At 41.5% G+C, this 23,827-nt stretch overlaps 1 protein-coding gene across 1 annotated transcript in view; it reads right to left on the reverse strand.

Moving 5' to 3' along the window:
• The window catches only part of pkd1a (polycystic kidney disease 1a), a 69,115-nt gene that overhangs the window by 539 nt on the left and 44,749 nt on the right, over positions 1-23,827 (reverse strand). The window contains exons 27-56 of the mRNA XM_056371818.1: positions 22,098-22,314; positions 20,130-20,289; positions 19,892-20,044; positions 19,664-19,808; positions 18,724-19,056; positions 18,484-18,572; positions 17,909-18,221; positions 16,692-16,869; positions 16,234-16,498; positions 15,952-16,147; positions 15,046-15,216; positions 14,805-14,948; positions 14,497-14,707; positions 14,257-14,383; positions 13,928-14,035; positions 13,670-13,719; positions 13,114-13,328; positions 12,951-13,029; positions 12,749-12,855; positions 10,391-10,593; positions 9,071-9,265; positions 8,817-8,956; positions 8,173-8,303; positions 7,788-7,890; positions 7,522-7,647; positions 6,688-6,859; positions 6,236-6,526; positions 5,095-5,229; positions 3,559-3,879; positions 1-3,351 (exon numbers count right to left, since the gene is read on the reverse strand). The exon at positions 1-3,351 is cut by the window's left edge and continues 539 nt beyond it. Coding sequence (XP_056227793.1) covers positions 2,353-3,351; positions 3,559-3,879; positions 5,095-5,229; positions 6,236-6,526; positions 6,688-6,859; positions 7,522-7,647; positions 7,788-7,890; positions 8,173-8,303; positions 8,817-8,956; positions 9,071-9,265; positions 10,391-10,593; positions 12,749-12,855; positions 12,951-13,029; positions 13,114-13,328; positions 13,670-13,719; positions 13,928-14,035; positions 14,257-14,383; positions 14,497-14,707; positions 14,805-14,948; positions 15,046-15,216; positions 15,952-16,147; positions 16,234-16,498; positions 16,692-16,869; positions 17,909-18,221; positions 18,484-18,572; positions 18,724-19,056; positions 19,664-19,808; positions 19,892-20,044; positions 20,130-20,289; positions 22,098-22,314 — 6,077 coding nt within the window. The 3' untranslated portion in view covers positions 1-2,352. The remainder of the gene's footprint in view (positions 3,352-3,558; positions 3,880-5,094; positions 5,230-6,235; positions 6,527-6,687; positions 6,860-7,521; positions 7,648-7,787; positions 7,891-8,172; positions 8,304-8,816; positions 8,957-9,070; positions 9,266-10,390; positions 10,594-12,748; positions 12,856-12,950; positions 13,030-13,113; positions 13,329-13,669; positions 13,720-13,927; positions 14,036-14,256; positions 14,384-14,496; positions 14,708-14,804; positions 14,949-15,045; positions 15,217-15,951; positions 16,148-16,233; positions 16,499-16,691; positions 16,870-17,908; positions 18,222-18,483; positions 18,573-18,723; positions 19,057-19,663; positions 19,809-19,891; positions 20,045-20,129; positions 20,290-22,097; positions 22,315-23,827) is intronic.

Raw genomic sequence — 23,827 nt, forward strand, 5'->3', positions numbered from 1 at the left:
TATTTGTTCACTGCTGAGCTTCCTGTTTCTAGTTGGCAAATTGTGAACAACGATTTATATTAAATACATTGATAGCTTTGGCTGTAGTGCTTCAGTTAAACTGGAGAAATGTAAAACGTTTGGGTTTGCAACACCAGTGCTTGACCTATGAATACGCCGCTGCAGCACATAAACAATACTGCTTATGAAAAGCAAAAATATATACAAAACAAAGCACCAATATATACAGAAATATACACACACAGAAGAAGATGGGCCTTTTTTTCATTCCTTTAAGTGAGATCCTGAAACTGAAAATCTTGTGCAACTTATTTGCCAAGAAATAGGTGAGATTAAGATTCAAAATCAAACCCTTTTATGCTTTGTGCTGTGTAATGATGGGGTCTGTTTGGAATAGGGAGAAAAAAGAGCCTCAATCACACTTTAGTAAACCCATGAGTACCTCTGCAAAATCAGTCCTCTTTCATATCCTTTAAAATCCCATGAAAATGGAGCTGACACGTAACGTCCCACTTTCTGGCTGAGAGAAGAAGGGCGCTGAAGTCTAGAACAGGCTAGAAGTCATCGTCAGTGGCAGAATTTAACCACAAAATACATCATTTCCTTTTGGTTTTCCTGGTTGTCTTTCCAGGTTTCGGGGAAAGGGTGGGTTCCCTGAGATCTGCCCACTGCACACAGGAAGTACATATGTACGTTGATCAAAATAAGACAAAAGCAACAACACTACAAAGACCAGACAAAAGCACAAGACAACTACAAACTATTAATTCAATACCTTGATAATACTTACTAGAGTGTTTCTATAATGTAGCTGTTAAGGTATTAAATGAAAACTTGACACGAGAGTTAAATATGGCGTTGGATATCAGCTCCATCAGAAAATAAAGTGCTAAGTACAAAATGAATGAATGAATTACTCGGCATGGTAACACCTCAGGATGCATAAATGATGCAAAAGCTTTGGCAACGTTTATAGTCAAGATACAGTATGAGTGAAGCTTTTTCTATTGGTTTGGATACCAAGCTTATTACTTTACACCACACCCCATTAGAAAACAATCTACTTCTGAACAAAAGTGCTTTTAAATCAACCATATCGAACACAACACAATAAAAAACATTTCTAGAAGACACTCAGACTGGGAGTCATTATAGCTTTATGATGGGAGAACTTGTGTAAATGTTCAGTACTGTTAATAAGTGAAGGCAAAACCCTATTTTTTCCTTAACTTTTATCTATAACCAAACTTCTCCACTGAGCACCATTCTTCTTTTCTTCTTTATTCCCTCTTTCGAACACTAGACGCTACTTTGTTCAGTGCTACGACCACTTGCTACTCCCTCTTGTCACTACTCATGGCTTCCCGTCACCTTTTATCTGCCTTTCACCTGGATCAGTATGGAGAAGGTGGTTATATCTGCACCCTGAAGAACTAGCTGCTGGGATCCCAACAGTCTTGTGTTTGTGTGTGTGTGTTTTTGTGTGTGTTTTTGTGTGTGTGTGTGTGTGTGTGTGTGTGTGTGTGTGTGTACGTGTGTGTACGTGTGTGTACGTGTGTACGTGTGTGTACGTGTGTACGTGTGTGTGTGTGTGTGTGTGTGTGTGTTTCCTCTTGCTCAGTGGGCTGAAGTGTACGACACATTACCATTAGCGTGTCTGCAACTACAGTGTTATTTCTATGCATGTTAACCTGCATGTGCGTATATATCTGTGTGTGCCCATATGCAAATTCGTGTTCAAAACCATAAAACATGACTGTTTTCAGACAGGCCACAAGTACCCATGGTAACCGAAATATAAAATATAAAAATATGTGGACAAACAACATAACTGAGAAATCAAAAATTTTTTTTCTGAGATATACAAAAAGACTGACTGCATTGTCTACTTTCAGTTCGTTAAGTCCTCTGGTGAACACGCTCATGTGTTCCTGTCAGCGACCCCATGCGACCTCCAGGGTCGCATGGGGTCAGGGGTCAGTTTGGGTCTGTGGGAAATAAAGAATAAGTGTATTTCTTGGTTTAAATGTTGACCTTTACATGGGTGTTTAAACCAGCTCATTTAGCATCCGGTGGCCTGCACCTTGTTTCTGGGAGAACTGAACTGGGATTTGGACGGATCACTTCTTGTAAACTTGCAAAGTCTTATTTTATTGCTTTCTGTTCAGCTTTCATTTCCCCAAACTTAGTCTCTGTGATTGTTCTTGTTTTCTTCCTTTCCCCTGGGTTTAGAGAGGGGCACCTGGGGACAAAACCTGCTGTCCCCGTCCTCCTCTCGTCCTTAACCCAACATTCACTCCCACATTCTTTTCCTCCGCCTTTCACTTCTGTTTTTCTCTCCATCCAGAGTCCTCAGGATTTGGGGTGTCCAGTGCCGTGCCTGTCTAAGTTGGGGTGCACCTTATTTTTGAGGGGTGGGGGCTTGCGTTTTCGCTTGCGTGTGGGAATGGTGGTTGTGTGAGCAGGGTGGTTAAACAGGCTGGAGGAGGGGAGGGTGTCTCTCTCTGTGGGAGGGGCAGGAGTGGAAGGCAAAGAAGGTGCAGGGGTACATGGAGGTGCGGTGGGTGTTTTGGGCAGTGGGACATGGGTAGGGGAAGTGTTTGCTGATGAATCACAGGCAGACTTATTGTTGACTGGTGTGGGTGGAGGTGCACTGACTGAAGACTTGGCTGATGACTGAGGAGCAGGCGTGTGTGTAGAGGCAGAGACTGGTCTGGGCTTTAAAAAGGGAATAGGTGTGGCTACAGGAGTCTTTTTGGGGTTGGCAGCAGTGTTTCCACAGTCCTTTGAAAGTTCACTTTTAGCCACCTTTTTCACCTTCTTGGTCCCTTTGTGTTTTTCTTTGCCACTCTTTCGCTCTCTCCATCCAGCAGAGTCCTTTTCGTCCCCCTTTCCCCTCTGTCCTGCCTCACTCCTCCCTGCCTGACCACCGCCTGCTCTCTCTCTCCCTCTACACCTTTTCCTCTGGGCTTGCTCCAGTCTACACTCGATATGGTACAGATCCTCTGTTGCCATGGTGACACGGTCAATCTGTTGCAGCAGGGCATCAAGAGTAGGAAGCAGCCTCGAGGCTTCAGTCTCTTCCCTCTCCCTCCAACTGGTTCCTCCCACCACCACTCCTGGGCCGAGGCCCAACCCAAGCCCCAAGCTGACCCCCGGGGCTTCTGTCAGGCTGCAGGGGCTGGAGGAGGCCGGACGCCATGAGGCCTCGGAGCCGGCATCGACGCTGTCTGGTGTGGGTGGAGAGTCCGGACCATCTAGTGGTGGCAAGCACAGGGACTTACAGTCGCTGGTGGAGGACGAGCGCGATGGTGGCAGCTCCATGCCTTCAAAACGCACCTTGTGACGAAACTAAGAAGAGGATGAAAGAGAAGATGGAAGATTAGGAGAAAAGTATGGGAACTGATGTATTTCTTTCTAAATAGGACTAGAAACTCCGACGTTAATAGAATGTGTTCTACCATCAATCTTTTCATACTTTGTCCCAATAGAATCTCTAAAACCTTCATTGTGTTTCTTCCCTGAACGCTTGCTGTAGAGATGAAACAGGAAATGTACCTCCTTGGCCCGGCTCAGTCCCATCCACATTTTGAGTCGTCTGAGGAACAGCTCGACCATCTCGTAGTCTTGAAGATCCACAGCCGGACGGTACAGCTCTGCTCGTGCACGGCGGTAGTTCCTCAGTAGCACAGAAGTGACCAACCAAAGCAACACCAGCCGAAATACAGAGAAGCTCGCGTGGAACAGCAGTGAAGACATGGTGCTAGAGGGACCGGTAATCGTCCAGCCGGGACGCCACGATAACAGCCCACCGGCACCCAACAAAGACAGACAGGCGGAGCTCACACTGCCATAGCCGTCCAGTACAGAGTGGAAGAGCTGGAGTCAAGGAGAGAGAGCAGAACAAAGTTTCAAACAGATCACTCCTCAAAGTGCTTCAAAAAATACTGGAAAAATAAATAATAAAAATTGTAGGAAATAAATGGAAAAAAAAAAAAGAACTGTGAAATCGACAGAAATCCAGGACTAAAAACAGTGTGTTCCAGCAAGAAAGCAAAACACTGATATGTCAGGTACGAAGACAGAAATGCAGGAACACCCTGTCTAATATACGTCACCCACGTCTAATATGGACAAAATTTTGACCTGATGGTGGCGGTATATTGTAAAGATACAGTATTGACCTCTTCAAGCTCCCGGTGAACGCATCTAGCTGAATTTTGGAAAGCTACACTTGGAAATAGGTCTGTTACAGACGTGGATTGATGGATCAAGGTCACTTTTTGAAACCATTTTTTACACTGTCATGCTTAAAATAGTCATCACTCAGGAGCAAAGTAAGGCATGTGATACTCTGTGGAAAAGAGGAGGTGCTCACAGTGACACAATAGTTCTTTGTTGAACAAATATTCTTTTCTATTTATAATTATCCATCATTTATCATTATTATTTATCAAATCACTATATTGTTATATTCTTTTTAGTTTTCTTTCCTGTGTTATAGTCATAGTTCATGTAACATTATTACTACAACAGTTATGCTTCCATTCTGGCAGGGCTGTCTCAAAAACACACATTATATCTCAGTGGAACAAGCTGGTTAAGTAAAGGTCCAATAAAAGAAAAAAAAAAAAACAAGCTTTTGGGTATTATTGTGTTATCATGTACACAGCGGACACTCTTCCTCTGGTATTATATATTTCAAACTTAGAAACTTGACAAGACGTGGTAAACACTGCATAAATATTATCATATCTTTCAGAAAAGATGTTTGGCAGTCACAACAGTGAGGCTGTTATTGTGGTCTAGTAATAAAGATGAAGCCATGTTATTCAGTCTGTACTAAAGTGAATGCTTCTTGGAAATTCCATCTACTGTAAAGAAAGTGAACTGGAGGCATAAGAATCAAACACAGCCTTGCATGAAAGTTAAACAACCACAAGGTTATGTACATAATTGTACAATCAATGTACAAGTTTACAGTATGTTTTGTGTGTGTGTGTGTGTGTTTGTGTGTGTGTTTGTGTGTGTGTGTGTGTGTAGGAGAGGCTCAGTGAGAGAAACAGAAGGAACAGACATGAGAAAAAGTCTGACCAGGTGTCCTGTGTGTGAGTAAGCCAGCATCAACAGCAGTAGCGCCAGGGCGACTCCCAGCAGCTCCCAGAACGAGCGCCGGAGAGCTCTGCCAAACACGGCCCACTCTCTGAGAAACCGCAACTGGTGGGATGCCTGCATGATCACAGAGAGAGAGAGAGAGAGAGAGAGAGAGAGAGAGGGACGAGGGACAGAGAGAAAAAAAAATATGAGAGAAAATAAAAAATGTATTAATGGTAATAAATGAAAAATTTTATTTTCATAGTCATGACTATCACCTCTAGCTGTAATGATAACATTTTACACATTGTAAAACATTTATTCAGCAGATGCTTTTGTCAAAAGACTTTAATCCTGCACAGACTCACATTGGGAACAATTAAGGGTTCGGTGTCTTGCTCAAGGACACTTGGACACGTGGACAGGACGAGCAAAGCCTGGGTGTCAAACCACCAACCTTACAGTTTAGCCAAATTAGCTAAATTACTTTATCTGGAGTTAAAACTCAAACTGAGCACACCTGTAATGCTGGTAAAAGTCTCTCAATAATACCCAGTACTCTTTGACTTCCCTCATCTGTGACTCTCTGACCAAGCCCATTGGTTCTACTGAAGACATAAATCTTTAAATAATGTCTCATAAATTTAGAGTTTTATTTTCTAAAAAGAAAGCATCATTTGGGTACTGTAGTTTTTAGAATATCTTACTCAAACAAGAGTAAATATTTGCTGGGGACTATTTTCAGCTGTGGATTAATACACATTAGATCCAGCAGTATTTCAAATAAAGTGCAATGCTCACTAATGTGTTTTCAGCAGCTTTTGGACAACAATGGAGCGCTATGGCACAGAGGAATAAGTTCTATCAAGCTGCAGACACACAGATGAAACCTGCTGGCTGGATCAATTCGTTGTTGTTTTTTTTCTTTTCATGGAATTTAGTGACAATAATAAAAATATGAAATATCGACATACATACTTTAAACTGTTATGGGTGTTCTTTCTAGTGATAACTTGTCAAGTACATTGTCATTATTACTGACTGAACTGATGACCAGAATTACTAAACAGAACCAAAGTTGTAATAAACAAGCTCTATCCTTTCATATACTTATAATCAGCCCTCTGTCTTTCTCTCTTACCTTGAGCACCAGTATGAACAACAGCAATGCAGACATGACTGTGTACATTTCACTCTGCCTGGCCAGGGGGTAAAAATCTGTGAAGGCGTCCCGCGGTTGCATCACATACGACGCCCACTGCTGTGCGGCCATGGTGCAGCGGCTCAGGTGCAGCCCGCACACAGACACTGCCAGAGCCAGTTTACAGATGCCCAGGAGTTTCCAGGCTGACAGCAGGTACCTGTAGCCCTCTCTGAGGAAGCCCAAGATCCCCCGCACCAGGAAATACAACACCAAGACGAGGAGGACGATCTGGAAAACAAGGAATCACAAAGTTTCATTGGAGATGTGTCGGCAAAACAATGACGCCAAAGACAGGGGGGAAGGATTCAGTTACACCTAAAGGCTCAATAGTAATAATAGTTATTATTATCGTAATTATTGGGAGTGACAGAGGGGTTGCCAGGGGTTACCGTGAGTAGGAGCTGCAGATCCAGGCCTGTGATTGGCCACAGAGTGATGACAAGGAGGTCAAGACTGGATTGGGCACGCTCAGAAACCGGGAACTCAAACAGGAAGGAGAAGACAGCCAGGAGGTTTGTGTTGATGTTGTAGAGCGAGAACTCCACAAACACAGCACGAGTCCTGGGAACACATGCATAAAGATAAGATCAGGGGCCAAGTCACTTCCTGTTTTGGAACCAACTTTAATATTTTATTTATCTTATTTAAGATGGGTGTTTCCATTACAGGAAGTTTTATTTCAGTTTTGTGGTATGAACAGGATTAGAGGTTTGTTTCTCCCATCAGTTATTATTCTCAGAACAGTTGTTGAAATCGGGCCCACATTCTTAGCACATTCTTTCTGTCTGTTTTCTGTCTTTCATTTCAATGTTTGATGTTTTATAATTTTTCTCGTGCAACTTTTTAATGACTAAGTCATAGGGCCAATTGCACTACAGGGACTTTAAAACTCCATTCCAGATTTATAAAGCCTTGAGTATGCATGGTTCTGTTTTATTCCAATCATTGTGAAATTGTGTGCACATGCACATCAAGTCCCCATCTCTACTCCCTTATTTCTGGCCCCTGGACTGTGGAACAATCTGGTCAATGAAATCAGAGAGCAAACTCCTCTTTTAAATCATGTTTTTAATGATTTTATTGCCTTGACCTATGCATTTAATATCCGGCTGAGCACTATGAAGTTGTTATGCTCAGTTCTGTCTTCTACTTTAATTTAAAATTTCTTAAAACCTAGAAGTTTTTTTTTCCTATTTCCAGATTTGTCCTTCCTTGTTTACTACCTGTAGTCGAGCCAGTGCAGCTGCTGCAGCTGCTGTAAGGAGGAAGAGGCCTCTTCCAGGCTTCTGTTCAGCTGGTGGACCTCGTCAATGCTGTTATACACCCTCGCTTGACCCAAACGCCACACCCTAGAAAGATGAGTGGGAGGATACACAGAAGAGAACATGACACATCAAAGAAAACCAGATGTTAAACAAACACTAAATCTGGCCAAAAAGTTAACTTAACGGCTGCTTTGTTACAGCCAGGTGTTCAATCCCTTTCTTACCAGTTCGCATCGCTAGCACCAGAAGCAGTGAAATTCTCAGCGTCTTTAGTTGGAGAGGTAAACCAGCCCTTTCCCCAAACACTGCCTCCTGCCCTGGCACCACCTGCAAATGGGAGAAATTGTCAACAAGATCAAATTGAGATCAAATTTGCCCAACTTAATCACCCCTCTGAAAAGTTCATTCAAACATGGAAGAGAATGAGTTCAGTAAACAGATGCTCAGAAATAATTGGAGTACCCGTGATGCTACACATTAAACATTTGATGCATTTTACTCAATAGAATTGAAAGAAAAACAAAGACATTTCTCATGTGTATGGTTCAATAAGTTAGAGAGAGTTTCTGTCAGATCAATGAAGCCTCAGTGACCACATTTCAGTCTCACCCCGTGTGTCGCGGATTTGTCGCAGCCTCAGCGTGCCGAGTAACACACTTCCTGTGTCTCGCAAGAGGACAGAGTCATCCACTAGCCGTGGCAACAGGGACTCATTCAGCCACATCAAAACATTATCTCGGCTAAAAGAGAAATCAGGGTATTTGTCACACACATTGCTGTCAAACATACAAAGAAGATCATACAGGACGTTTGTGTGCGCACAGGATGACCATACATTTGACTAGAAGAAACTCTAGTTCTGCTCTTTTCTAAATAAACTAAATTCATGGACACTTTTTGAAAAGTTGTTCTCTCTTGGTTTGAATAAAATAGCACATGTAGGTCGAGTCTCAAAAGCCCACAGGAGAAAACATGGTGCTCAGTCATGGAAGTTGCCAAAAAATCTTTTTTAATGGCCTGACACACTGTTTGTATGTTTACCAAAGAAATTCTGAAAGTATTAAAAGCACACAATTAGAAGGTCACTGAAAAATGAGATGTTAATCTCACAGGAACAAACTAATAGAAGAGGTCCAGGTCAACATTTTAAAAATACACATTTCTATTGGAAACAACACAGTATCTTATGAGGTTTGTGTGTGTGTGTGTGTGTGTGTGTGTGTGTGTGTGTGTGTGTGTGTGTGTGTGTGTACCTGCTGATGTTGTGATACTCAGGTGTGTGTAGGGCTTGTTGCAGCTGAGTGCGCAGTCTTAGGCTGTGCGTGTCTTTGGACGAGTCAGAGTAGTTGAGAAGTAAAACCACCAACAGGAAAAACATGTAAACCAGGAAATTCTGAAAATGGGAACCAAATATTTTGTTATCACAATAGACATAGAGTTTTAAACGTCTACGACACAGTACAAATATAAAATCAGCCTCCAGCATCATTTATATCTACTGACTCACCTTCAGCATGGTGTGCAGCATGTGGACCTTGCGGGCCTGGTGCCGTGCTTGGGACAGAGCGAAGCCGTGTGGTGGTCTCACCTCAGGGACCCGCTGGACCACTCTCTCCACACGGGGGAACTCCACAAGCACATCCTGATCTTCTGGACGCAGGCGACGCACACACACTGCGTAGTAAACTGCCTCACACAACACCTGTGGGACAGAGGATTGTGTGAAAATAAAAATAGGAAAACCTCAAAATGTTAACAGGACCACACCCAGATGGGAATTTAGTGAAAAGAAATTTTGGGTGTGTGCACTTGCACTCCAGCTTTTCCGGAATAAAGAAAAATAAATAGGAAAAATAGTTTTCAGCCTGATGTCTGTGTTTTGAATCCTTAAAGGTCCCATGTAGTACAAAGTTAGATGTCCGTGTGTAGTTTGATTATAAACCAGGTCTAGGTTCTATATTAATACTGTGAAGTATAAAAGTGCTCAGTCCACAGAGAAATGCACACAGCCTGTATTCAGAAACGAGCCATCAGGACTTCTGTAACTTTGTGATGTCACAAAAAAGACACCCGGCCACCCGGACCCACCATCCAAACCTTGCAGGATTTGGTTGCTCAAAGCTCAAATATTTGGTTCTCAGAGCCTCCTCTCTTGTGATTGGCTCACTGACCTGTTGTAACTAGAGCTCCAGAGAGAAGCCTGAGAGAGGAGATGTAAAACTACACTGAGTTTTTGGTATTTAAAACCACAAATATATCTTCTTATGGATAGCAACACTTCAAATCACCAAATCACAAGTAAAATGTAAAATATGGGAACTTAGTTAATTGTTTCAAAGGTGCCAAAGTGGCAGAATCCTAAATTATTTATATCAGCCTCAACTGGTTGAGGCAACTGATTTTTGGGGCCATTTGGGGTTAGCACAACAAGCTGTAAACATAGCACAATATTATCAACTCATAAAAGCTGTTATGGCAAATGAGTTTGTGTTGCTTATCTACACACAGAAAAATCCTCTTTAATTTAAAGTCATATTTTTGGCCTTCCAATATTCACTCAATTGTAGCTCTGTTTTTGGGCTCCACCAACTCCTGAGGGAAAGACCTGACTCTTTAGCTGTTAATTTCCTCCACTGTGTTCACCAGCTAGTTGCTAACTCTGCCTGCTGTTTGGTGCTGAAACTGGTGAGAGTGAAGCAAAACATTAAAGTTACTGACAGTAAAACCAAAACATTGAGCAACATGCAACTTGATGTAAAAGCAGAAAACAGTAAGTGTGTGGAAAACAAGCATCACTGAACATAAACATGTGTGTTCGTGTGTCTACCTTAATTGGCTCCAACAGAAGGCACGAGCACAGGAAACTGGCAAAACAGGAGATGAGCCACATCATGGCCATGCTTTGACTGAACCCCTGGCCTGCCCAAATCGAAACGCCATTCGCCAGAGCGATCCCTGCCCAGCTGCCCCACAAGGCGGCACGCCCACACCAGGGAGGGAACCGTCTGGGACGACACACGTCTGTCACAACTGGAGAGTGGAGAGAAAAGGCCAGGGGAGAGAGGGAACTTTATAAAGAACGGTTTGTGAAAGGAAATACTGAAAAGGAAAAATAAAAAGACCAAAGAGGAAACGAAGGCCCTAGGGATGAAACTAAGATGAATGATCGGCAATAAAAACTAAAATATAAAGGAAGGGACTTCCGAGAGTATACATGTTTCTAATTAACAGTATCGACTATTTAAATATAAGGCATTTGCATTTTAATTATATTGTTTGATACAAGATAAGATTGGAAGGTTTCACGCTTTGAAAGTTAAATAACTAACTAACAAAACAATCAGGTTAAGCTGTATAAATAGTGTCCCAATATCTTTGGACCCCATGCTGAAACAAGTGTGCCTTTTAAATTGATTTCTCTCTGACAACAAAGGACTTTTCTTATTTAACACTGAGGCAACAAAATGAAGATCGTGATGCATATACTCAGGATGTACATTAAAACATAACAATAAGGGCCAAGACACACAGCCGCCAGTACGGAGCTCATCACTGAACAGAGCAGTCTAGGTTTTCTTCCTAATGACCATTACAAGTTTTATCCTTAGAAACTGGGGTTGTTCATGTCCTCCTGTATCACTAATCTGACCAAAGAGTAAACCAGCAGAGTAACAACAGAACGGTTTGCAGATAATTGATCTATGAGGCAAATAACTTTAAGATGACCTTTGGAGTACAATTTGGAGATCTTTTACAATGACTTTGTTGTGGTGATGGTAAATCAGATTTTATGTAACAGGCAGCACAAATAAGTTCTTGTACAATCGACAAAAAGGACCTTGTCATTTTGCTCGACAAAACAATTCTGAACCAATGTAGTAGAAATGCCAACAGAAGGACATAATAGACTTCTCTAACATTTTCTGCTAAGCTATCTTGTCTACTGAGAGAAAAACCAGTTTTGATGGAAATAATACAGACCAGGGTCAGTAAACTTAAGTGAAAGATGAAAGTAAAAATCCATTGATTTTACTCCTAGTGACAAACAAGCTAAAAAGTTACTTTTCAAATTTCTTATAACTTAAAATGCTGTTAAATTTAAGGGATCACCAGAGGTAGATGTTTTGTAGTTTTTGGACAAAATTTGTCATAATAAATAATATGTCATCTGAAGCAATATTTATAATATGTATAACTATTATTATCTTTGTTAAATGTATTCATTCATCTAAGGTACAATGAAATACAATGAACATTCACAGACTCATTTCTGACATTTATACATTCTCCCAACCCCAACATGGTCCCACATAAAATTTCTAAGCATACAATGAATGAATAAATGAATAAATAAACCTTTCTTTTTCACATGGTGGTTAAGTCAATGATAAAAAAGGAATAGAAGAATATGCAAAATAGCTGCACCGTAAGAGATTTGATTGGATTGATAGAGTGGTTGGTGCTTCATTTGTCCTGTAGTGTCTTTAACTTAATAATATAATTAATCATAGGGCGACAAACAGACTCAAATTTTTAAGATGCCCCCCTCAAGTTGTGCTTGATTTTCTCCAGGTTTAAGAACATCATGAAGTCTTTAGAGGTGAAGGAGCTGACCACTCCACACCAAAACATGTGTCATGTTTGCTGGTCAGTCTAGAAGTTCACATCAACTTAATGCCGGTTTCTGGATCCATTTTTTGTATACTGATTGCCCGATAGTATAGTTTCTTAGGTTAGGAAGTGCCAAGCCGTTTGTTTTTTTATTCCACGAAAAAAAGATTTGGGTAAAAAGACAAAAAGGTACAAAAAGCATGAGCAAATTAATTTCAATGCAATTTACCAAGCAGTGGTAATGTGCAAACTATACGACCTTTCCAGGTCCCGTTGAAATTTTTCAATTAAGGAAAGAAAATAGTTTTTGTAAAGGTTTGATAACAGTCAACCAACATTAACACACACATACTTCTGGACATCTTAAAGGGGAACAATAGGTATAAATATTTGCAATCACATTGCTTTAAGTAAGATGTTTGATGCTTGATAAATTACCTTTTCTTCCAAACACATGTGCACACGCGTGCGTGCGCACAAACACACACACACACACACACACACACACACACACACACACACACACACACACACACACACACACACACACACACACACTCACTTTTACACACACCTGTATTTGAGGTGAAAGCAGTTTTTGGTGGGTTCCTTCTGTCAGATTCGAGAGGAAGAGGCTCATGGAGGAGAATCACTTCAGTCTTATCTCCCAAAATGCTCGACCTGACACACAATATAATTAAACATAAGCAGGTCTGTAAATGTTCCTAGTAATGCAGGTAATTCTTTGCATTTCTTGTGTCAGAGGTGAAACTTACAGGTCAGCCATCTCACTTTCATCGGCCTGAGGAAAGAAGTTCTGTTTATCTGCCAGGATGTGTTTGATTAGATCCTCATCTGTGAGTGAAAAGATGTTTATGTACTCAAAGAACTGAGGTTATTGGTACTGGCAGAAAAAAAAAGGCTTCCTACTGTGGTTACCTGAAGAGGTGAAATATTTGTTGCGTTGGTCAGTTCCCTCCTCGTCATCAGGGTTAAAGGTCATGTCAACACCCAAGTGCCTGCTCCCCTGACCCCTTTTCAGCCTTGGCATTCCTGCTCCATGCCCTGCCCCTCCCACCACAGACACGTCACTCAACAGCTCTGACCAATCCCTGTCCTCTGTCTCCTCCTCTGCCATGCCCCAGCTCTCCACACTGAAATACACAGTGAGAGATGTTTATTATGTTGTGTGACTTCAGAAAATTATTCAGGTACTTTAACAGTCTTTTTCCTCTCTGTCTCTCTACCAAACAACAAGTTGTTTTTCAGAGAACAATAATGATGTTGTTATAACACTGGAATCAGTGCTGAGACAATTATGGCGTTGGAGTTTATAGTTGTGACAAGAGCAATTCTCTAAATCAAAAACAATTTCCCCTTTTCTTTTTATTATTCTCACTTCATCTGACAGCTGGCAATTATACTTGGTATTTGTATTCCAATGATGAAGTCATGCATTATCTAAAACAACTGCCTTGGCAACAGAGTAATTCACCTTTTGGTTGATGGAGTGGGTAAATCCACATTGGTTTCTTCTGAGTTGGTCTGAGAAACAGATGGATAGATAGATAGATAGATAGATAGATAGATAGATAGATAGATAGATAGATTGATAGATAGATAGATATAAACAATCACTTGGCCAGGACCATGGGATTCATTTTAATTTAATATGAGTTCCATAATAAACTGAAAAACACATAAAGGCATTTTAAGGAATTGTAAGTCCCTTTCTTTTCTTGTCAGACTGTACCTCGTCATTAAAGAAGAGGAAGGAACTTCCAGCCATGGAGTTTTCCAAGTCATCGATCTCCACAGACTCCTGGTCCACTTGTTGTGGCACCTGCTCCACAGACACACACTAATGTTTTCACACACACACACACACACACACACACACACACACACACACACACACACACACACACACACACACACACACACACACACACACACACACACACACACACACACACACACACACACACACACACACACACACACAAAGAGAAAATATTCAAGTGGCCTCTGGGAAGCACTGAAACCTTGATCATGTTTTAGTTTTGGGGAGATTTGAGTTACCTTGCTGCGGCTCATTCTGAAGAGCGTGAAGACGAGCAGGTAGAGAGGGTAGACAATCAGACAGGTCACCACACCTACTGCCACAGTCTCTCCATTTAATGAAGAGAGCCTTGACACGGCCTGTGGGCTAAAGCACAGGATAGCATTCAAATGTGGGAACTAATCACCAGTTGCAATGTGGAAATTAACAAAGACAGCAGGCAGAGAGGACAAAAACACAAACGACACACATTCCTGTACCTGTATCTCTTATCAACCACGATGCTGTACCACAGTGTGTTGGCCAATAGAAAGAGCTGCAGCAACAAAGTGCAGCAAGTGGCTCTCTGCAGGCGGGTGAAAGGGCTGCGGGGGGGCCTCTCATAGAGTGACAGCCACAGGTGGCTCTCACACAGCGCCCTCTGCAGCTCGCACCGCGCCAGGCGGGGCAGCTGACGGAGCACAGCCTCCTCTGAAAGAAAGGGAAAGAAACAAAAGTGGTACCGGCATCAGACTGGCGTCAACCAACAGCCATATTCATCATGGATGTTTGGATTATAGCTTCTTACCTGATGCCTCCACCTCAATCTCTACACGTCCGTCAGTTCTCTCATTGTCGACTGACAGCCACTCCTCAACCAGGAAGTAGTAGCTGCTTCCTGTGTGCAGGTCTTTCACCAAGACGTACTGCAGCATCCATGCTGGGGACAGACCTGAAGGAGGGTCATGAAACAATGGTTTACTCAAATATCGGCTACTTAAACTCTGTGATTACAGGGCTCTGTTATGTGTGTGTGCATGTGTCTATACCCTTGTTGTCATGCCAAATTTGTATTTTCCAGATGCTGCCCAGGCTGGTGTCTGTGGCAATGTGGAAGATATCAAGTGCGTTGCGTGAGAAGGCTCCTCTGCTGTCAAGATGGCGGTGTCCACTGCGGCTCTCACGTCCGTACAAATTGATTCCCACATGGGCTGTAGTGCCTGAAGGACAGACAGAAACTCACTATATCAACTTTGGATTAACATAGTTTTGGAAATTTTCGTCATTAAATTGCCCCTGAAAAAGTGGGGTCATTCATCTACAAACTCTCTTCTCTACTCTGCCATGTTTCCTATCTTTATAAAAAACTACTTAATTTTAAAATTGAGTATTTTTTTCAAGCAAAGAGCTTAATATTTGATGGTGCCCGCTTTTTAAAAGTGAGAATATGGTGTTTTTTCTTGTCTTACATTATAGTAAACTCTATATCTGTGGGTTTTGTACAAAGTAAGACGTTTGATTACATCACCTTGGGCTCTAGGAAAATGCGATGGACACTTTTCATTGTTTTTTGTTATTTGAATGTTTTAGTGATGCTTTACAAATTAACAGGTTAACCAAGTTATTGAAACAATACAAGATGAATCGATGAGGCAAGATGAAAATTATCCTTAGTTGAAGCACTATTTCAAAATCATTATTATATATATTTACCCTATTGATTTATTTAATTTAATATAAATGTAACTACATTATAAAACGTCAAAGATGTATTTCTAGATAGATTGTTTTATTCAGATACTACAGTTGCTGCTTTTAATCAAAGCTGTCCTATAATTACAGTTGTACAGTGGAACCTTAATATTTACAGTTACACACTTATTAAGCTATAAACAACAACATTTCTCACTTTTTATCATCTTGACATAAGATGAGTAATAGTGACCCTAACTCACCTGCCCCTCGACTCCAGCCAGTCTTAACCTGAACCTCATACTTGAAGAGTCCGTCTTGGCTGCAGAGTGGAACAACACCAGCCCGGCGAAGATCCAGCTGGTCCAACTTGTGCAAGATGGCTGCTGCTACAAGATAGCTTAGTAAGCCCAATACACACACCAACAGCACAACCAGGCTTGGTGCACCAGAACGCTCCTGAAGGAGAAGGGAAACGGTTTAAGTGTGTGTTCATCTGGCGAATATGCACAAAGAAGGCATGTTTTTTTTTGTGTGATACTGACTGGCACTTTAAAGCTGATGGCATTGATTGGTACAAACACGCTTCCACCGAAGGCTGTGAGGTGCCTGGTGCGGCAAACAATCCTGCTGGGGTTGGTTTCTGCCAGGGGCACCATGCCATCTGTCCGCCACTGCTTCTCACTCTCACTGAAATACTGACACAGGGAGGCAAACACCGCAACCTCCAGACGAACACCCCCAGGCTGAGAGCCAGGGCTGCAGGGCGTGCTCACGTTGATGTAGTAGTCCAGTGTGGTGTCGTAGGACCTGTGTAACATGGGACAGACGGGACACTGTTTGCTGTAGTCATACAGGACAGGAAACAATATCCAAAACAAAAATGCCTCAGGTTTTATGGCCACACTATAGACCTCACCCAGCAAACATGAGTATTAAATTCTAAACTAACATATTTAGTACACATCATATTACAGTGCAGTGAATGAACAAGGGCTCATACTCTGGTGACAGGAAGAAGGTGTATTCCCTGTGGTCCATATCTTGCCCCCTGGTCATACTAGGTGTGATACGTTTTCTGTCTGTGCAGTTGAACTCGTTTGGCTCTTCATGGGCATGAAGGTAAGCTGTGATGTACGGCTCTTCTTCATCCTCTTCTCTTTTATCCTTCTCTCTGGCAACTGGAGAAAGAAAAGGAAAACTACAATTACCACCAACCAGCCAAGTTGCAGGTAATATGGTCACAATCTCTCCTTCCTGAGTTACAGCATTGAATGAACAATTTCGCTGAACATTAGGATGTCACAGTGAATTTGACCTTTGACCCTTTGGAAATGAAATGACATTACTTCATTTTATCCTATCAGACGTTTGTGTTAAATTGTGTCATAATTAGTGCATGAATTTGTGAGTTATGGCCAAACACATGTCTTGTAAGATCCCAGTGACCTTTGACCTTTGAACATCAACTTCTAATCAGTTCATCCTTGAGTCTAAGTGAATGTATGTGCCAAATCTGAATAAATTCCCTCAAGGTGTTACTGAGATATCGCCTTCACGAGAATGGGATGTACGTATACAGGGATGGACTGTCGCCCTCAGACATAATGATGAATGAGAATACTTAAACTGAGTCAATACAATTACAAATAAAAATATAAAACTGTATACAATTAACATAGTAGATCAATGAGTGCTGTTTAACCTCTTTGTACTTGTTATGTTAATGCATCTATAGATTGTATGTTATCTCCCTATTTGGTCCATATAATAGCTATATGTTGGCAAGCCAGTTCAAAATTCACACTGCCACTCTCTCATGAATAAATACTTAAATACTGAAAAGATTCATAACCACATATCATACAATATAATAACAGCCGATGTTCTTTCATTTATAAAGAGAGCAAGGGTTGCCAAAACAAAACAGAATAATTCTTTGTTAATCCCTGTGAGAAAATTACACCATCACAGCTGCTTGGATACATGATGAGGGTACAAACCAGAAGGAAGAGGCTGCAAGGGTCCATTGATTTCATAATACAGCCAAGCATAACACTGCTACATTACAGCTTCAAAATACCTTCCTCACTCGGTGTCAACAAAAATTGAACTTCTAAGGTAAGCCAATGAGTATGTTTTGTATTAGATTAGACATTATATTGTTCAGTTGTTCCAGCCGTGTATGCAGTGTGTATGTGATGAACGTCAAGAGCTCACCCTCCAGAGAGGTGAAGTTGAGCTGTACAAACAGCCCTGCCTGTCTGTTAGTATTTCCCATGCTGACCCTAACGATGACGGAGTCACAGTGGCTGATGTTAACGGCTCCAGCTGTGGGCAACCCTCCATTACCAGAACCCTCAACTCCAACATCACTGTTGCCATTGCTAATGGCAACAGTGATGGCCTGACTGTCATCCAGCCCTGAGATTGGGATCTGGGTGCCATTTTCAGTGCGAAACTCCATGGACGCCACCTCGGTAGAGACGTTGTAGTTCTCCACATAGTTGAAGGGGAAGGGGTTGGACTCCACCTTGGGGAAAAAAGAAGAAGAGAGAGAAAATCATAAGAGGAAGTGAAGTGGATAAATTGATATCTGATAGAAACTGAGGGTGAAACAGAAAAAGGTAAGACAAAACAAGTGCACTTCAGGCAGGTCATTTCAGTGTTTGCTCATGAGACTTTAGCAACAGCAGTTTTCTTGCTGCCCAGTTTTTTGACAGACATCCAAAGACAACGAGCATTCTGTACTTGATTGAGTGTTTTCTGTCAGATTAGATGTTTTCTGATGTTACCTGAAACAGTAGCTGCACGATGCCGTTTCCTGCAGCAGCTCTGACAAGATTGGTGTTCAAAGCTCGCGGGATGGAGAAACGCTGACACTCTGGAAAGAGAGAGGGGAAGGGAAGAAGACAAGATTAAACACATGTTCCATCACAGTCCTGTTGTCCAGCTTTCTATAGATAATGAGGTGATGAACATGATCACCTACAGAAACATAACTTTCATCAACTAATGAGACAGTAAGTACACACCTCCACCTGGACTGTTGTCATGGTAGCAGAGCAAGCTATGGGGGTCGGCCAGTTTTCCTGTGGCAGCGATCTCAGCTCCCCTCAGCATCAGTGGCTCCTCATTGAGCACCCGAGCGTGCATCAGGATCATCATGAGGACCGAGGACAGGCTGTAAGCCTTCGCTGCCACTCGCAGAGGGTGTGGCTCTGGTGAAGAGGGTGAGGGGTCTAACAGGGTGCCAACTTGCTCCTCACCAGAGGAGGAAGAGGTGGAGGGGGGTGAGGGGGAATCGACATAGGCTGTCTGAAGGTAAGACTGGGAGGCTGACTGGCTGACCTGATGGATCAGATCACCTGGAGGGAGGGAGAAGATATGAGATGAGGTTAATAGCTGAGATTAGGAAAAGAAGAAAGTGGGGAAAAAGTTACAGTTGCCCAGTTTCCTTCACTGTAGTTTGTTTTTGCCAATAAATCTTCCAGTCTTAGAGTGCAGGAGGCTTTTTTGAGAAACAGAGTTAGTGAGCCAATCACTGACAGATTGATTGTAATTAGATGATTGATTTGGATCAACGATCAACTGTAGATTTTCACTGTTTTCCTAAATATGTGTCCACAAACGTGTTTAGTGGAAATAAATGATAAACTACAGAACACAAAGGTTAACCAAATGATCTTACATCTACAAAACAAGTATCATATATACAGTAATACCATGAGCAAGTATTACAGTTGATCTATGCATCTCTATTTCGGTCTTCAGTTTTTTTCTATATGTTGTCTGGTGATAAGCAACACCAGTGAGAGGGCGTTGCTCTCCACTTGGCAATAAACATACATGAATAAATGAGTAGTTGATAGCTCCTAATTAATGTTACACTTTACTTTCATTCATATTTTGAGACCAACACTGTTCTGACAGATGGAAACACTCATGGATTCACAGCCAATTTTTCTTTCTTACCCATGATGTTCAGGATGTTGTCAGCTATCTCAGTTGGAGTGACAGTGCCCTGCTTGGTGTCAGTCTGCAAAATCTCCAGCATGGACTCCAGCTTGTTCAGAGTGCTGTTCTGACACTCCTCACAAATGAACTCACGACTCACCGCCTGGAAAACACAAACAGAATTGATCATTTCTTTGCTTTCCTTACTGTTTCCATCTTTTCTAGCTTTCCCTTCAGCTCACTCACCGTGCACTGAGCCAGAGCAGCAGAGGTCTGCTGGATGTCGTTAACAGTCGTCAGGTCCAGAGCCGTCAGAGCTCTGGTAATGTTGCTGCGGACTCTGACTCGGTAACTGCGCTCTTCTCGGGACACCCATCCTGACCCCCTGCTCTGCTCATACTGAAAGGGAGTATAAACAGGTATAAGTATGCTTCATGATACTGTCGATGCATCAATTGATGTTGGGTGATTAGACCTCTCGTACCTCATTTAGGACTGTAATAAGAGCCAGTGATAACTCTCTGACCCTCTGGGAGTCTCCTTGCTCCAGCAGCTTTTTCAGTTTGCTGTCTGTCAGCTCAGACAGCCAATGAGGAAGGCTTCTGTACTCGGGTGGTGGATCTGGCATCACAACTTCCATGGACCTGGACACAAACACACAAAAAATGCACTGCTGCTGAATATTGTGTTTCAAACATAAAAATATTGGATGGCATGACTGAATTATCTCAATAACTGTTGAAATTAACTGTGGACTGTAACTGGACTGGCACAAATTCTTTTGAAGACATACGTATGTGGTTCCCAAATCCAAATGACTTTCATGGTCACCTGACTTTTCTTCTGAAGACATCATGATGTTCACATTTGTGGTTTTCAGTGAAATGTTTTAACATCTATTGGATTGGCTACCTCTCAAGATGAACTGTAATAACTTTGGTCATCCCTTAAATTTTCACGTTAGCACGCTAACTTTCTAAAACTAGAATTACCGCCATTCGCTTGTATGCCTCCGTCTATCAGCCAAGTTACAGGAAATGGTTACAACCTCTCCTTCCTGAGTTAGAGAATTGACTAATGGCCACATCCTTGAGTCCAAGTGGATGTTTGTGCCAAATTCATAGAAATTCCCTCAAGGCGTTACTGAGATATCATGTTCACGAGAATGGGACGTACGGACATCCCAAAAACATAATGCCATATAAAAAGACTACCACCAGGGTAAACATGACACCTGCTAAACATCAGCATGGTCATTGTGATAATTTTGCCATATTAAAATTACTATTTAGCTCAAAGCACTGCTGAGCCTGAGAACTGACCTTCTTTAGCTTGATTTCATGAGGATTTTTGGATCTTGTTCAGCTCCTCTTAAAAGCAGAGAAATAAACTTTTTCCAGTGCTGACATATAAATAAATTGGGCTTTTTAATCCTTTGAGGGCACTGACTGGCTGGTGGGCTAATCATGCTCAATTTACTGTATTTTAAGAGGATAATGCACTGATAATCAATACCGCTTTCCAAGCAATTCCAGTTAGATATATAAAAAAAGACAATCAATATAGGCATAACCTCAGAAATCCTGTCGAGTGGTTTGCTGTTTAACTTGCTGCAGATAGTGCAAACATAAATAATATTGGAGGCTACTCTTGAGCAGCACATTTTTAGTTGCAGCCAAACATTGTTCAAATGCTTAGAATTGCGAAATTAAGCTCCCAGTCAGTCTCTGAAGATACCAAATATATAAGGTTGAATTTAATTGAAATGTGCAGCTGAATAAATGTAGAATATTTCTATTTAATGGAAAAGTGCAACCATTAAAAAAACTGTGATTTTGGCTTTGACTATTTAACTCGCAAATTGATAGAGAATATATATGGTATGTGATACAGTCTGTCAGTGTGAAATAAAATTATTTTAACAACCGTAGACCTACTTGAGGAAAAATAAGGGAAAATTGTATTATATTAAGGGGTTTTAACCTAGGGCTACCAAATTTAATTACTGTAACAATATTGTTTTAAAATACTGACACACATGCACAGAAACATTTGAGCGGGATCCAACTTTGGGGCCGTATGATATTGTCCAGATATTCCTGTCTTTCACAGGAGCTGCTGATCCCATAATAATATGACAGCTAAGAGTGGCTAAATTCACTGTTCAACACCCTCTGATGCAAGGCACTAAACTGTTGCCATTAGTCGCCAAAGAGCTAAACTTTATTAAGCTCTACGGTGAAATTTTTGGGCCAGAAGTGAGCAACAGAACAAAAACCTCGGAGATGGTGGGGATTTATTGTACCTCTCACAGAAACTTCAGTAATGTGCAGGTTTAGCGGACTGCAGCAGCTTGGGATGTAAACAAAAAAAAGTTGAAGGTCTGAATCTTATTTAATTGGCCACACTTCTCTGTCTAACTGAACTAAATAGCAAAGTAAATTGTAGTTACTTGTTGAGTGCAGTGATGGCAGCTCCCTGATGGTCCTCCACTGTGATGGACACAGCTACACGGTGTCGGGCTGAGCTGAAGCCCGGGGGCAGGAAGGCCGAGTGCTCTGGACTGCTCCCTTTGTACACACAGAATTCCTCGCAGTAGTCTTCTTTGCAGCGCGTCACCAGCAGACTGTAGAGCAGGGGAGTCTCTGAGACGCCCAGATCACTGTAACCTGGAGACAGAAAAGCGAGAAAAACAAAAAGAACAATAGAGAGAAAAAAATGACAATGGTAAAGAGGTGATGAGTAATAGTACATTTACAACAAATGTAAAACAGACACGTACATACATATTGTGTCGGGCGTATGACAGTGAGGCAAGGCCGGCCCAAGGCATATGCTAACTAAGCGGCTGCTCAGGGCCCCCGTGGCCACTAGGGGGCCCTCAAGAGTTCTTGAAATGACCCACCATATATTTTATTTAACATTAGGACCACCAGCATATTGGCACCCATAGGCGCCACACCGTCATATATAATTACATCGTTTGGGCTCTCAAGCGGTTCTGCTCAAGCAGTGCAAAAAATAGAGACTGTACTTGGCCTCAAAACTGCTTGGTAGTTTTAATATCTATTTATATATATGATGGCTAAAACTGCTAAACACACCTGGCGCACACGCCCACAGCTGCATCTGGAGACACTGCGCACTCTCATGCCAAGAGCCGTTGTTGCTGTTTGCTTTGAGATTTATTGGATTGTTATTTTTTGTTTATTGTATGTTGGTGTTTGTATTTTACAATTGTTGTACCTGGAGATGATGCACAAGTTCTCAGAGACCGTTGTGGCTGGACTGCACAGCAGCCGGCAGCCCTGTTGAGATTTATTAGGCTGTTTTATCCTTATTCATTATCAACAATGAGGGTGATTGTTGCTTACTAGTTATAGCTATTAGCCTATAGGCTTACTATTTACAAGATCAAAATCTAGTTTGTCGTCATTAAATAAAGTTTATGATGTGGCTGCGTCTGTAGGTATGGGCCAGCAGTCAGGTTGCTAGCAGGAGTCAAAGTATGAATGGAAGTTCTGGCAAATAGCTTTATTTTTTGGAAATTTTAATACTTTATTGTACTATGACGTATTTTGATATACTACACTATGATGTTTTTCACATTTTTATGCATATGTACAGTGGTTAGAACTGTTGCCTTAAACTGAAAAAGTCGTGGGTTGAATCCCAGGCATCCCAGGAATCTCAGGCATGGGGCCTTCTGTGTGGAGTTTGCGTGTTCTCCCTAAGCCTGCATGGGTTTTCTCCGAATACTCCCGCTACCACCCACAATGCACATTAGATTCATTGACATTTGACATTTTAATGCCTCACTATGCTATAACGTTTTTTTTTTTTTTTACATACTTTATGTACATATATGACATAATTGTCCCTATATCAAGAGTGATGTCTCATTTATAAGAGGATATATTACTATGACATATATACAACCTTTGTATATATGAAGATACAAGTTCATAACATATATGAAATACTCTTAGTAAAATGCAACTTTATTAAAACAACATGCTTATAATAATTCTATATGTTCTTATTTGATTTTCTCAATAATTTCTTAATAAATTGAATCATACATTTCTATCTTTTATATTTTCATATAAATGAACATATACCGACAGGATGGATATATATTTATATAACATTTATGTAACATATATATATATATATATATAT

This window comes from Seriola aureovittata, chromosome 3 (assembly GCF_021018895.1).
Source record: "Seriola aureovittata isolate HTS-2021-v1 ecotype China chromosome 3, ASM2101889v1, whole genome shotgun sequence".
Classification (NCBI taxonomy): domain Eukaryota; kingdom Metazoa; phylum Chordata; class Actinopteri; order Carangiformes; family Carangidae; genus Seriola; species Seriola aureovittata.